The following is a 16329-nucleotide window of genomic DNA, read 5'->3' as shown; positions in this document are numbered from 1 at the left end:
TCTAGGAAATATATAAATATAGGAAATGCCACTCTACACCAGACACAAGGTCCAAGGTCCAACTAGTCTTGCATCATGATAGTGGCTATTTCCAGATGCTTTAATAGGCAGCAGGTTTAAAACAAACAAAAGTGAGTATTTTTTCACACTTTTCACAGTCAACCTGTGGAACTCCTTGCTAGAGGATGTTGTGAAGGCCAAGACTATATCAAGGTTCAAAAAATAAGTTCATGGAAGACGGGTCCATCAATGGCTATTAGCCAGGATGGACAGGGATGGTGTCCCTAGCCTCTGTTTGCCAGAAGCTGGGAATGGGCAACAGGGGATGGACCACTTGATGATTACCTGTTCTGTTCATTCACGTGGCATCTGGCATTGGCCACGGTTGGAAGACAGGATACTGGGCTAGATGGACCTTTGGTCTGACCCAGTATGCCCGTTCTTATGTTCAGAGGAAGGAGAAAGAATGCCTCAGTAGGCAGATGTGAAATAATCTGTCCCCCATGTTAGGTATTCGCCTAATCTCTAATAGTTTGACAGTTTAATATCCCTTCCAAATTTTTATCATAATTAATTATGATTACATAAAAAAGCCTATCTTAAAAAGGAACACTATTAAGGTTGTACGGTCAAACACTCAAAAATTAGGAAATACCAGAAATGAGGTTGCCTGTGCAACCTTTATCCAACACATACAGTCTAATTACATGATCACATATTATATTTTTCATATAAACCCTGCTTTGTTCAGTGCATAGGATGGATGGTGTTCACTTAATCAGCAGCTATTCAATATTTTGTTTTATTCTAATTATTCAGTGTGTGGCTCCAGGACTTACTTACTAAAAGCTATTCAAACCCTGCTCCGAATACATGGGCAAAACTATGTATTCTTCCATCCGCATTTCCACAAATGACTGAATCACTTGGGCTGAAATTTTCAGACCAAACTGTTAAAGTTTAGCCAAATCATAAGCAAGTAAAAAGAGGGTCTCATCATCAGAGCTGTAGGGCAAGCTTAATAATAGGCTGCACTTCAAACCCCACCTGTAACAACTTTGGTTATTCCCTTGCACTCTCTTATTGCAGGCTCTGATTGCATAATGGTTCTCGTATTCAAGACCCTTTTATGGCATAAATAAAGATTTAGAGTGAGTACCTTTCCTATTTCACGAGCAGCTGTTCCTTTGTCCTGGGAGGGTGACAGAGGTCAGCTGCACTGTATTAGAAAATCTTCCAAATCAAGATACATAATTTTTTGAAAGGAACCTCTCCCTGCCCCCAATCAGTCAGCAACGCGGAAACATTTTCAGGAAGAAGCTTCCATTACTAAAGAGATCAAAGTATTAGTTTCCTGTATTTTAAGTCATTGTCATCTTGGATGTGAAAGAGAAGCAAATCTCAAGACTTCTTAGATTTGCATAATACAGTTGCAGACCCGCATTATACTCAGTATAGTAACTATGTGTCTCTTATGATGTAGTAATTATTACACTGTATTGAACATCTCTGCACTGAAATAACTGCAGTTTTCAAGTTTTTAAATTAACTTTCTGTACTTTTCTAACACATTACTCAGCCTGAGCATCACTGACCTCATTGCTACTAATTCTCATTTTATCTTCATCATTCCTCTTGTACTTCATTTTCATATCTATGGAGTTTGTTCTGAGGGATGTTTAAAAGACTAACAATTCATTGTTATCCAGATCCTTATTAACTTGAAATACACAAAGTGTTAATTGAATGTTAAAAGATTGGCATATTTGAAAGCTAGCAGTGGTGAGCTCTGCTATCAACCACACATATTTGGCACACATCAGTGAAGCAGCAGTTTTTAAAAATACACATTAGATGGTGGTACATCCTGGCAACATTTAGACATGTTTACAGAACTCTGTTGCCCCAACAGGGAATACAGACTGGTTATGGGTCCAATCTAATGGCCAGCAACATTTATAAGAGAACATCATTTTGATCTACACTGACTGGGTTGGGCAGAGTCATACTGACCCTGAAAGCAAGTGGTCACAGCCCAGTGCAGATACTATAAGAACACTTTGCTTTTATGGAATGTTTTTAATCAGTACGTCAAATCACTTTAAAAGAGATCTTGTGGCACCTTAGAGACTAACCAATTTATTTGAGCATGAGCTTTCGTGAGCTACAGCTCACTTCATCAGATGCATACCGTGGAAACTGCAGCAGACTTTATATATACACAGAGAATATGAAACAATACCTCCTCCCACCCCACTGTCCTGCTGGTAATAGCTTATCTAAAGTAATCGTCAGGTTAGGCCATTTCCAGCACAAATCCAGGGTGAGAAAACCTGGATTTGTGCTGGAAATGGCCTAATCTGACGATTACTTTAGATAAGCTATTACCAGCAGGACAGTGGGGTGGGAGGAGGTATTGTTTCATATTCTCTGTGTATATATAAAGTCTGCTGCAGTTTCCACGGTATGCATCTGATGAAGTGAGCTGTAGCTCACGAAAGCTCATGCTCAAATAAATTGGTTAGTCTCTAAGGTGCCACAAGGACTCCTTTTCTTTTTGCGAATACAGACTAACACGGCTGTTACTCTGAAACCTGTCTTTAAAAGAGATGCGACCCGTGCCTGCCGATAGTGGGGGGAGGTGGTGGCGCGGAGTGAGGGCAGCAGTTTCAGCAGTGTTACTGAGCATGATCAGTACAAGCCAAGCAGCAAATCTGCAGGGAGAGAAGGAGTACTTGTGGCACCTTAGAGACTAACCAATTTATTTGAGCATGAGCTTTCGTGAGCTACAGCTCACTTCATCGGATGCATACCGTGGAAACTGCAGCAGACTTTATATACACACAGAGATCATGAAACAATACCTCCTCCCACCCCACTGTCCTGCTGGTAATAGCTTATCTAAAGTGATCATCAAGTTGGGCCATTTCCAGCACAAATCCAGGTTTTCTCACCCTCCACCCCCCCACACACAAACTCACTCTCCTGCTGGTAATAGCCCATCCAAAGTGACAACTCTCTACACAATGTGCATGATAATCAAGGTGGGCCATTTCCTGCACAAATCCAGGTTCTCTCACCCCCTCACCTCCCTCCAAAAAACACACACACAAACTCACTATCCTGCTGGTAATAGCTCATCCAAAGTGACCACTCTCCCTACAACGTGCATGATAATCAAGGTGGGCCATTTCCAGCACAAATCCAGGTTTTCTCACCTCCCCCCCACACACACACACAAACTCACTCTCCTGCTGGTAATAGCTCATCCAAAGTGACCACTCTCCCTACAATGTGCATGGTAATCAAGGTGGGCCATGTCCAGCTATTACCAAAAGGAGAGTGAGTTTGTGTGTGTATGGGGGTGGGGGGGTGAGAAAACCTGGATTTGTGCTGGAAATGGCCCACCTTGATTATCATGAACATTGTAGGGAGAGTGGTCACTTTGGATGAGCTATTACCAGCAGGATAGTGAGTTTGTGTGTGTGTTTTTTGGAGGGGGGTGAGGGGGTGAGAGAACCTGGATTTGTGCAGGAAATGGCCCACCTTGATTATCATGCACATTGTGTAGAGAGTTGTCACTTTGGATGGGCTATTACCAGCAGGAGAGTGAGTTTGTGTGTGGCGGGGTGGAGGGTGGGAAAACCTTTGTGCTGGAAATGGCCCAACTTGATGATCACTTTAGATAAGCTATTACCAGCAGGACAGTGGGGTGGGAGGAGGTATTGTTTCATGATCTCTGTGTGTATATAAAGTCTGCTGCAGTTTCCATGGTATGCATCCGATGAAGTGAGCTGTAGCTCACGAAAGCTCATGCTCAAATAAATTGGTTAGTCTCTAAGGTGCCACAAGTACTCCTTTTCTTTTTGCGAATACAGACTAACACGGCTGTTACTCTGAAACCTGCAAGGAGAGAGTGACCCTGCCCCGCCACCACATGCATTCCCTGGTCAGAGCAGCGAAGAGACTTGCTCTAGGTGTCACAACACCTCAGCAAAAAAAAAAAAAAAAAAAAAAGGCAGAACTAGAACTCAGGTCTCTTGATTTACAGCCCATTGCTCCACCTACTGGACCATAATGCCTCCCTAACAATGCAGTAGTTCTTCCTTGGATTTGGGACAAGACTGTTCAGCCGAGAAAGTGTGTCACATACTTTATTACTGCTGGTAAAGTTATTAATTCTCCAAACTCACTTTTTACACTGCAAATAGAAAGCAGTCTTTGGCAAAAGAGATCTGGCATTGACCACCCTCTTATATGGAAGATTATGCTCACTTCTGACGTAGTAGATAGTAAGCAATCTATATGCATTGCTTTCCATCCCTTCCACCTACCCCCAACAAATAGCCAAGATGGCAGAATTACAACACAATAATTCTCTTGTATTTTAGGATGTAGTGTGCTCTCTTTCTGCCCTATACTACGCAAGATGGGATGATACAGCCAAAAAGATTTACACAGAACACCAATAAATGGGTGTGATGAAAAAAAATTACTCTAAATTATCTTGTTTACCAAAATATATATATGGCCAAGTAGGTTGTAATAGCCCCAAAGAGGTTACTTATAGACTATAGGTAAAAACACACTTTTTTGCTTATGTATTTTTTTAAAATCTACACTTTTCTCAGTCTTAATCATATCTTATTTAAATCATAGATGGACTATATCTTGATATATTTCCAACTTTTTCTTTAAAATACAATTAACAATGAATTTCACAAATTACAAATGGTACTTGTGATACAAACAAACTAAAAAAGCACTGAAATTCAAGGCTTGAGAAAGAAAAGAGGAGTTAGATTACTATTGTAATGATGTAAGATCATTCCCTTCACAATTAGATGAGTTTAGACTCATTATCTGTTTTTAAATGATTATTGATTCATTGACCAGTTTGTTTTACAACCTTAACCTTATGCAGGTAGATTTTTTTTTAATTCTGATATACAGTTTTATTTCATATATGAAAAGGCTGTTAATCTCAGATCTAGTATACTATTCCACAGTTATGTTAGGATCTTCTATAGTATGAATCCATAATTACTATTTCATTTTCATACAATTAGTAAATTTATGCAAGAACCAGTAATATCAATATCATTATCCTATATACCAATGTCACTACTTCCAGACCTATGAAATTTTGGTTTATGTAATGATATCCGTGTTAGCTCTTATGCTCAAGCAATATTAACAGCTATTTATATCTTATCAAACACTGAGATTGTATTATTTAATCTATACTTTAGAGAAAAAATTGCAAATCAAACTGTAGAGCATTAGCTTTATTAATTTCCTTGTCATTTTCTGGAACATCATTTCTATAAGACAAGCACAATCTACATATTCTTACTGTAGCACTTACTAAGTATCTTTCGGAAGATATACTAACTAAGATGAGGTCATCTCCAACACGCACTTTTTCTCCCTCTGATCGCTGTTTGGAGGCAGGATGTATGGTCCACCAGCAGGCTTCACCTTTGTTGTCATGGGTTAATGAAAGAGACATTAGAAAGGAAATGCTTGGGATTATTCTTATTTCTTCAGTTTTATTTGGATTTTTAAAAAATTCCTTATTAATGTCCATATGTACTTTAATACCTTGTATATAGTTAACATTTTGTTTGACATACCTTCCAGAAATATGATTCATGACAGTATATTCATCAGCTAAATCACTAGGGGTAGTCAATCTCTCTGATTTTAGTTATCATCTGTAAAATACAGGCAATATTTCCTTTCCCCCATCCTAGGAGACTGAGTTATAGAGATATTAAAACCTGTTATATTTGAACGTATTTCTTAACCTAAATACAAGTTCAAAGGGTTTATTTTTAATGATTCAAAAGGTCTGAGCCCTGATGTCCTGACCTCGTTTTTACTCACTTGGGCAACACACCCCCATCCACCTTTCCCGCCCCCACCCCCAGGCTTGAGAGTCCAAGCTTCAACCCAAGTCTCAATATCAAAGCACCGTCTACACAGCTAGTTATAGAGCACTAGCCCCACTAGCACAAGTCTGTGGACCCAGGCTCAGAGGCTCACTCCCAGATGCAGTGCTGGCCTACCCAAAGTCTATGGGAGTTTTGACTGGCTAAGGACAGAACAAGCTGTCCTTGAGTTATCGCTCCTGCATTACCCATAAAAAAAAAATCAGTTATGGCTCAGAGGCTTATATCCTTTCCTAGCAGAGATGGGAATATTGAAGAGGATACATGCTCAGCCAACAGAGTGTAGGAACAACTCACATGTGTTGGAATAACGGTCTGGTAATGATCTGTGATGACAAGATAGGACTAAATTCTAAACTCTTTAGAAAATGCAAACCAGTCTTCTTTCACTAAGAGACTTTCCTGGTCACTATGTCACAAGGTTTTGAGTAAGGATGGGGAAAAAGAAATTCTCCTCTGAGAACGAGGGCATAGATATTGAGGGGAAATCCACCAATGAGGACGCAAAAGAGATTATCAAAAATTAACCTGCTAATTTAACAATGTTTACTTTTACTACGACTATAGTCAATTCTTTGTTCTAACTCCACTAGAAGGCACTGTACATGTAGCTTTCACTCATAACAAGAGTATTTGTTAATTTGTTTGCAAATTAGTTTCCATAATGAAGCCCGTTTTCAGCTTTTGGAAAAAAATTGTTCCTTTTCAAATATATATTATAAAATCTTACTAATTAAACAATTTTGTAGCCCTGTGAGCCTTGTAGGAAATTGTCTCCAGTCAACAGCAGCAGCAAAGGAGACAACTCATCTGTACCCCTCACCTAACTTTAGTAAGCAGAGGTGATTTCTCTCTCTCCCTCTTTAATATTAAAAAAAAAAAGAAAAAAAGAAGAAAGAAAGAAAGAATCAAGGAAAAGCCAAACCACCTACATTACTGCAACATTAATGATGTAGAATTAAAATAAAAAAATGCACAAGGATTTTACCGCAACAATAACTTGGGCATGTGCCATATCCTTAATATCCTATGGCATGCATTTTATAGCCTAAAAAGACACATTAAACTACATATTCAGTATGAAAAAAATGGAATATAAAATATTGCATATGTGGAATATGGCCATGGTAACATTGTAAGAATCTTAACTTCTGCACCTTTAACTTTGTAATCACACCTTTTTAAAGTAGTTTGCATTTATATCAATTTAATCTAATGATCAAACAAAAGGAATCTTCAGTGGCATGGGGTTCCTTAAGAGATAATTTCACCTGTTGTGTCTTCTTGCAATCCCACATCAAATGCCAATTTATCCATCGAAGACCGTGAGGTGGAGAGGCAGCAGAGATACTACCGGAAAAAAATAACATGTATCAGTAGTTTTTCTCGTGCCTGATTCTTATTCTGTTACAAGCCATCAGCCAGCTATTACAGAACTTTATATCACTTCTTGAACAATCCTAACCACTCTATTTTAAAGCACCAGGATTTTAACTGCCTGTTAATGAGAACAGCACTTGAGCTAAGATTAATGTTCTGAAATAATGTCATCAGTCTTCGTCTATGTCAGCTTTTCAGTGAAAAACAGGGAGAGCAATGCTGGCAAGAACAGAATGATTTCCACTGGAGTCTAATTTCTAAGATTTTGATGGGTCTTTTAGGAAGCTTTGAACCTGGAAGCTCCAGAAAGGGATTGAAAATGGCAAGATTTCTGTCTGAAATATATGCAAGGTTCTGTCTCCTTGTCCATTCAATCTCTGGCCTGTGTTCAAATTGTCAACCAGATGGCAGTTGTGGCAATACTGTAGGTTATGTAATGTGAACAACTATCCCATTGGGAAAGGAAATGAGAAGTCATGAACCCATTTAACATAGGTCAACAGACAGGGATCAGATATTAATTATTTTGGTCTGTATCAACATGGGCTGGATTTCAAAAGAGAACCTACAATTGAAAGACTCTTTCTCCTAAAGACCAGTCTCCTAAACCATTTTGTCTCCATATGTTCAGTGGGAGAAACACTTCTGTCACGTGAATAATTCACAGGATAATTTTAAATGGCAATAGATTGAGTGTTATCACTTGTAGCTACCATATACTGACAGAAAATAGATACCAACACTGGCATCAACATCTACACATCAAGGTAAAATTCATACATACCATGCCACTGTAGGAATGGCGCAGCAATATTGCATGTCCATAGAGAAGCGTTCGATGACCACCACCTTGTGCAGTCTGTACAGATAAAGAAAAGTGGTTGATGGGCAGGTTAGATTAAAATTAGACCCTTTTACCAAACATAATTGGTTTCCAGGTAACATTTCCTTTTATTTCCATTCAACACCCTCAAACCACAAAGGTATCTGCCCCCTGCTAGTTAAATCAATTTTTTGATACAGATGAAGTTCCATGATTTGACAGTAGTTAATATTGCCAATGTGTTCTCTTTAGCTGTGTAATCCAGTCACGAAACCTTTGCTGCTTCTTACCATAGTGAAATTTCAATCAGAATATATTACTTCAGTTGGACACTTTTCAGAAAAGACTTGGACAAGTGATTCCTGAATTAAACTGTCATTTCATATCACATGTTCTTATCTGACTGATATGGGCAAATTATGGATTTTGCATCCAGCCATAAAACTCAGTACAGATGTTCTTTGTAGAGGTCTTCGGGGAGATAAAAATCTTTCCCCTTAGGCTGAAAATGGAAGTGAAGCCACTCTTCAGGCCTCAGGAGTGATGTAACTTTGATGTGTGTTGTGTTACCTTCCATATGGGAATGGGGAGGGGGAATGGCCAGTGCATCTGTGTAGCCACAGATCAACAGGTCCTGTCAAGCCCCCTCCAGCCCAGATTCCTGAAATATTGTCCCCCATTTCCCAAGCACTATAATCACACTTCTTCGACTGCATTCAGGGATGTCCAAATTCGCAGATGTTTGCCTCCCGGTGTCCAAGTGATATCAGACAGCTTGCATTGTCTGACAGGACATTAAAGCCAAAATGCTCAAAATTGCCCAATTTTTCATGCCCATCCTGAGAAACCACTTGTTGAAAGTCAACAGGATCTGTGAAGGGTCAGAACGTTCAGAAATCAGGCCCAAGGCATTTCAAGTTGGACATCCAAAACTGGGAATGATACTCTTGAAAATGCCAACATGAGTGCACATTGTCTTGATGAAAATGAAACTAGCCAAGTAATAAAATCAATGTTAACACAAAGACACTGCAGGTAAGCAATTTTTTACAACACTGAGATGTTTTGTTTTATATATAATCAGAATACTCACTGCCTGCCAACAAAAACTAATAATTTAGTTTTTTATTTTAATAATAGAAATAATAACAGCACGAGTCACTTTTTAATAGAGTGGACTTCATTACAGTGCACATTTATTTTCACAGCTTCCTGTACATTACATATCATCCACATGTAAATATGTTTTAAGTCTATAACTACAATGGTTTTATATAAAGATGTAACCAATGTTAGACTTTGATGTAAGAGTACTCCCATTTGAAAGCCCAAGTTTTTATTTTCTCATCCACAGCATTTCCAATTTCTCTTCCATCAAGGTGGAGTGAGCTCTTAATTGACTGGAGCTTCAGATTAAAAAAAGTGTACTGTACCCAGCTAAAAAATGAATTGGCAGCAACAAGACGCCATTATCTCACTGGCAGTTTGATAGCAATGCTGAAGCTCAATCTCACTGAATTGCCATGGTGACAACTCTCAATTTTTCCTCAAATAACAGTTTTGCTTCTCCTAAGTTTTACCTACCACAATCAAACATTCTATCATGAAGGCAGACAGTTTGTAAGGACAAACAACTCAAAAGTAATAATTTTAGTGTTTTTAAGGACGATCCATGGATCATGGCATGAACTTAATATCAAGTTTTTGGCTTTTGTCAGAGTATCCTTTATTTTCAATAAAATAAACTGGGCACATATAGAGGTACATTTGTAAAAATTCATGGAAGATTCTCACTCAATAACGTGTTGTTTGGGACATCAAAGACTGTGAATTCTTATTACAATAAACCCCAAGTCATGGTTTCTCTCACAAACACAAAGTCTTAATTATTATATATAAAAACCTAGCTGGAGACACTAATTGTCCAAAGCCACATGATGATTGGATGGTTGGTACTTTAAGGATGTCACACCTGTGTTTTTTCTACTCCATAGCCTTGCCTATATATAGAAGTTGCACTGATATAAATTCCATCACTTCAGTGAAATCAATACAGATATTTTGGTGGAAAGCATTCCCACAGTTAGGCTTACACCAGTGCATGCTGCAACACCTGTGTCCCACATAGCAGCACACTGAACCGATGTAAGTCTAGTGTAGTATAGAATGGTGTTCTTATTCCACGGACCCCTGAACTGCCTGCAGGCTCACTGCTAGATGGGAAGTTTCACACCATAGTGCACAATACGACTGGCATCTAAGGGAATTGAAGGAGTAGAGATCAAACACACATAACCTCTTCCATTGTATACCAGAAGGCATCTGTTGTCTGCACCAGTCCAAACTCTTCACTGTGCATGTGGATGACGGACAGAGGAATGCAGTTCTCATAGAATCATAGAATAACAGGGTTAGAAGGGACCCCAGGAGGTCATCTAGTCCTGCTCAAAGCAGGACCAATCCCCAATTAAATCATCCCAGCCAGGGCTTACCTCCGTAGGTAACCCATTCCAGTGCTTCACCACCCTCTTAGTGAAAAAGTTTTTCCTAATATCCAACCTAAACCTCCCCCACTGCAACTTGAGACCATTACTCCTTGTTCTGTCATCTGCTACCACTGAGAACAGTCTAGATCCATCCTCTTTGGAACCCCCTTTCAGGTAGTTCAAAGCAGCTATCAAATCCCCCCTCATTCTTCTCTTCTGCAGACAAAATAGGCCCAGTTCCCTCAGCCTCTCCTCATAAGCCATGTGCTCCAGCCCCCTAATCATTTTTGTTGCCCTCCACTGGACTCTTTCCAATTTTTCCACATCCTTGTAGTGTGGGGCCCAAAACTGGACACAATACTCCAGATGAGGCCTCACCAATGCTGAATAGAGGGGAATGATCACGTCCCTCAATCTGCAGGCAATGCTTCTACTTATACATCCAAAAATGTTGTTAGCCTTCTTGGCAACAAGGGCACACTGTTGACTCATAGCCAGCTTCTCGTCCACTGTAACCCCTAGGTCCTTTTCCGCAGAACTGCTGCCTAGCCACTCGGTCCCTAGTCTGTAGCAGTGCATGGGATTCTTTCATCCTAAGTGTAGGACTCTGCACTTGTCCTTGTTGAACCTCATCAGATTTCTTTCGGCCCAATCCTCTAATTTGTCTAAGTCCCTCTGTATCCTATTCCTACCCTCAGGCGTATCTACCACTCCTCCCAGTTTAGTGTCATCTGTATCTCATATCCATTGTTAGATAGGAAAGCCAATCCTTTTATACTGGTGATGATTCCGAAGGCAGATAGACTTGCCAGAGGATAACCGGAGTATTGATGCCATTGAGGAGTTCCTGGTTCCACACAGATCAATTCTTCATTGAGTAGTGTGGTGTTGGATAGGAATGGGAGGACTTCTTGCTCCGGTGTTACTACATCAGTGTAAGTACAAGACCATATTGCCACTACCTCAATTTAACTAGTGATGTAGAACTGTGCCAGTAAAAAAAAAAACAAAAAAAAAAGAGGAAGAACTATATGAAGTTAACTCATGGATCTACTGGTGGGAGACAGGCATGTGTAAATGTATGACTGCTCTTACCCAAATGAAGATATCAGTGCAATTTTCTATGTAGAATAAATCGTAGTAACTTCTGATACTCTTTGGAGCATGACCACAGAACTGTAATGCTTGAATAACTGAACAGAAGTCCTAATTGCATCTCCTTTAATATATAAAAATTTAAGCAGTTCCAGTCACCAAAGCCAGCAATTAACAACATCCCACAACTGCTGAATGTGTGAAAAGAAAGCAAGAGCTAAAGTGCATTGTAATGAAGAATTATTCACTAAAAAGACTCTGAGTTTTTAAGAACAAGTTAACAGCTTTTTTGCAGCTGCAAAAACTAATTTTATGATGGGTACCTCATGAGAAGGGAATTATGGTAAATGGTAAGTGCAATGATTGGAATTGTAAGGAAAAATTGTTGTGAAGCTCTAACAGGAGTTAAAGTTGATTAAAATAATAATCAACTGTTCCATATTAGAACCTTCTAAAATATGGGCCCCATGATCTACACGAAATATGGAAAAAAACAAAAATGCTACCGATGTTTGGCTGACCACTGTATAACACGTAAACTTTTATTTTCAGTAAGAGCAGTTATTAAGTAGAGAGAGAGTGGTAATACCTTCCTCTGATTTCTTCAGCAATGTCTTCTAAAGCAAAGACTACAAGATACAGTGGTAACTGTTCCAAATGTCGATTTTTTTTTTAATGGCAACTATTCTAATGTTTTTAATCCAATGCTTGTAATCTTTAAAACAACATGTATTGATGTTGTATTAAAATGTAGTATTCCTCTCATAAAAACCTGAGGCACTGCATTATTTCCCAGAGCAAATTGGGCCCTCAAGGCTGCAGATAATTTATTACTATCATAGGCTTAAAATGCTAAAATGGGCTTAAAAACTGCCACATGACAAATACAGTAAATAGGGAATTATGCACAAGAACATTGTTGACTACTCTTTTTTTAATGTCAAGTTCTTGATACCTGTCAAGTGTTGATGCTGGGTAAAGCTAGTCATTCCACCAAATATATATGATTTTATTGTAGGAATTGTAGTTGTTGTTGCTTTAATTCCTTTTTCTCCATACAGAGAGGTGAATGGAGGACACTTTAATGCTGTAAGAGCTACTGCAATGACAACGTTACACAATTCTTGTAAATCCAAGTTTGGTGGGATCTTGCTCTTTAACCTTCAGGTCACTGATTTGCCCAGTTTTACTCCATTCAGACTCAGAACGTTTAGCTCATTAGCAAAATAATACAAATAGAGACTATAAAAGTACTATTTCATGTTACAGAGAGAATGGGGGCTATTAATAAAAACAACAAACACAAAAAAATATTCATGGGGGGAAGCTTTCCATGCTTAGCTTATCTATGCTCCACCTATAGATTTAGAGAATCAGTCTAAAAGGAGGAGATTTTCAAAGGCACTAATGGCAGTTCTGGTTCTACAGTGACAATTTGGATGGTGATAATGGGGCAAGCAAGAGGTGTACCATGAGAAAGGATCAGTAATTATACAGATACAGGGTGGAGACATTATTCCAGCCCATAGGCTAGAGCAGCAGATACAGGAATGGAAGGTTGCGTGCTGTAATCCCAAACCCAGGTTGTGGGTTTACAACATATTGAATTATTCTACCTTTATTCAGTTTAAAAGAATTTCACTTCTTTCAGAGAATATAAATCAATAAATACATTGGTAGTCAGATACATTGGAGAGAGAGATTACTATTTAGAGGAAAGGGCAGAAAATAGACAAACACCACATTTTGGATAAATCACTGAATAAAAACTAAACCTTTCAGGGTTCATGTGAACTTTTCAAAACCTTTTGAAATTTACCTAGCACTTCCTTATTCCATAAGTAAAAGAGTTTCCAGAATTAGGGCACCCATATCCAGGAATGTGTTTATTCAGATGACTTGGGGGTGGAGATGCCATTGCCATAGAAGAGCTCAGCCATCCCAGCTGACGTATTAAACCATCATGGCAGCATTCCAGATACAGCAGAAGCAGAATGCGTTGCACCTGTTTTCAATATGTTCCATTATTTTTTTTACTGGGACATTTATCTGTTTATCTGTGCCACAAGATGTATTATTATGTGCCAAACCCTGTATGACACCAATCCCATTGACTGCGTAACAACTAATTGGAAATCGCAGAAATTGGCCAACCATAAAAAGAGGTGATACAAAGAAAGAATAGAGACAACAAATATATAAAAGCTATTAAATATGTATCAAATGTTATCTTTTCAAAATCATTAAAATACAGTTTAGCAAAGGTTGGGAAAGTTTTTCACCTCTTTAGACAATTGCTTTAAATATTTTAAAACAGTTCTTAAGAAAAAGTTTATCGGCCACTGTTAAAGTTATGCCTTCAAATATTATTGCTCTACACAGTCCAGAGTGCCTGCCTCCGCCCATCCATGATCATAAAAAAAGCCTTATACTAAGTTAGTGTGGTTTCTAAATCCAAAGCTTTCAGAAGTCCAAGAAATAAAAATCTGGTGAAAGTTTGATATTTACTTTAAAAAATAAGAGATAAATAATTAATTAAATGAAACAGTCAAAAGTCATACAAAGTACAATACTAATTTTTTAGCTTGCTTACCTTCATCATAAATTTCTGCAGAGCCACGGGGCCGGGGGAAAAAAAGAGAAAACATAAAATGAATATTTGCTCTCAGTCACTTAAAAACGTGTTGTGTTTTCCTTAAAATAGTCAACAAGATGCACTGAAGTAAAATCATATTTAAAAGCAGAATTTACCCAACAATTACTATACAATTACAGTATATGCTAGAAAGCACATCTGCTCAAAACAATTCTTCATAAATTCTGTACAATAATTTCCTCAATTTTAGTCTCATATTAAAGCATACATCAGACTAAATAGTTTTTATTGTGTAAATTAAAATGGAGTGCGGTGAACACAGGGGTCACAGCTGAAATATTTTAATAATGTGCTCTGCAAATGCCTTCTAACTTCACTGCAGGTTTCCACATTCAAAATGCAGTGATCCAGACAGCAACACAACTGATAGCAGTGACTATGTTATAAATAGCATGTACATAGTAAACTAAGAAAACATAATTGCTACTGCTATTTCTTGCATATTAACTCTAAAGAATAACTCCAAATGCCATATGCACTATGATGCCAAAGAATTATGGAAATGCATAATATAGTTTTCAAATAACTCATATATGAATTAAGTTGGCAGAAGAATTCTTCTAGTTCTACATAGTTAGAATACGTGGTAACTACTTATGCTAAACTATTGTTCCATCTTGTACTTAGCTGTGATACTCTGAGTCCTTTTTCCAGACCCGAAGAAGAGCTCTGTGTAGCTTGACAGCTTGTCTCTGTCACCAACAGAATTTGGTCCAATAAAAGATTATCTCACCCCACTTGTCTCTCTATTAACCTGGGACCAACATGGCTACACCATCACCCAGTAAGAGGTAAAACTAGTTCAAATTATTCCTCCCAGTGTGCTTTACCTAGCTTTGTCAACATTTAATTTCAACTGCCATCATGTTGCCCTTTCCTACTAAGTCCCTCAAGAACCTCAGTTCTCTGCTTGTCACTCACCTACATAACTATTATCCACAAATGTTGTGCTATCCTTGCTCAGACCCTTTTTTAGGTAATTAACAAAAATATTAAACGTCAGTCCAAGTACAGAACCTTGTTTTCTGTCCCTTAGCCAGTTTCCAATCATTTACAGTACCTTTATTTCTTATCCCAGGACTCCTTAGAGATTCCTTAAAAGACTCTTGAGAATGCCTTTATCAAAGGTTGGTTGTTATGGTCTTTTTTCTTTCTCTCTTTTTTTTTTTAAAGCCCAAATTAAATTTACCACTTGGTTCACCTTTGTTGACATGATCAAGGAATTCTAGCAGATTATAGAGACAATTTTTCTTGATAGAAGCTGTACTCTTTTGTCTCTATCATATCATGTTTGTCTGGGTATTGTATAACTCTAGTTATTGTTTCAGCCAGTTTGCATGGTACTGAAGTAAGGTTTATTAGTTTATAATACCTAGGATCACTTCTGTGCCTTTTCTAAAGACAGCCCCACTGGCCACACACACTACTACACGCCATGTGCACCAGAAATAGCCAGAGGGAGGACAGCCCTCAAGAGCTTTCCCCCGATCAGGAGTACTGGAGGGGCAACTCTGCATGGCAGGCACCTATCTGCACACAGCGCCTGCTTGTAAGGGGCACAGCTGTACAGTGCAAGCCTTAGGGGGAACCTCCAGACACACCCCACAAATTGGTACCACTACTTATTGAACAGAACTAGAGCATTCTAGATACATCTGCCACTACCTGGTGAGAGAAGGTTCTTTTAAAAAAAAAAAAAAGTGTCTTCAAACTACATCTCCTATCTCTCATTCACTGCAAAAGGAGAATGCTGACTTTCAACAGGATTAACACACAGCTGAAAAAAAATCTGCCATTCAGAAAGGGAAGCGTGCAATGTATAACAGTTCCGCAGCTATCGCAACATCTCCCTACACTGAGACACAGAGCTCCCACGCGACTGAAATATCAGCAGATGGCTTTGATGGACTCCCAGGAATGTGGCGGGGGGGGGGA

At 38.7% G+C, this 16329-nt stretch overlaps 1 protein-coding gene across 1 annotated transcript in view; it reads right to left on the bottom strand.

The window, feature by feature from the left end:
- Window positions 1–16329, bottom strand: part of RYR2 (ryanodine receptor 2) — a 743716-nt gene that overhangs the window by 450672 nt on the left and 276715 nt on the right. The window contains exons 8-11 of the mRNA XM_077812173.1: window positions 14332–14346; window positions 8119–8193; window positions 7226–7304; window positions 5369–5481 (exon numbers count right to left, since the gene is read on the bottom strand). Of these exons, the coding sequence (XP_077668299.1) occupies window positions 5369–5481; window positions 7226–7304; window positions 8119–8193; window positions 14332–14346 (282 nt within the window). The remainder of the gene's footprint in view (window positions 1–5368; window positions 5482–7225; window positions 7305–8118; window positions 8194–14331; window positions 14347–16329) is intronic.

Source organism: Eretmochelys imbricata, chromosome 3 (assembly GCF_965152235.1).
Source record: "Eretmochelys imbricata isolate rEreImb1 chromosome 3, rEreImb1.hap1, whole genome shotgun sequence".
Taxonomy (NCBI): domain Eukaryota; kingdom Metazoa; phylum Chordata; order Testudines; family Cheloniidae; genus Eretmochelys; species Eretmochelys imbricata.
This window is presented reverse-complemented; position numbering and strand designations above follow the sequence as displayed.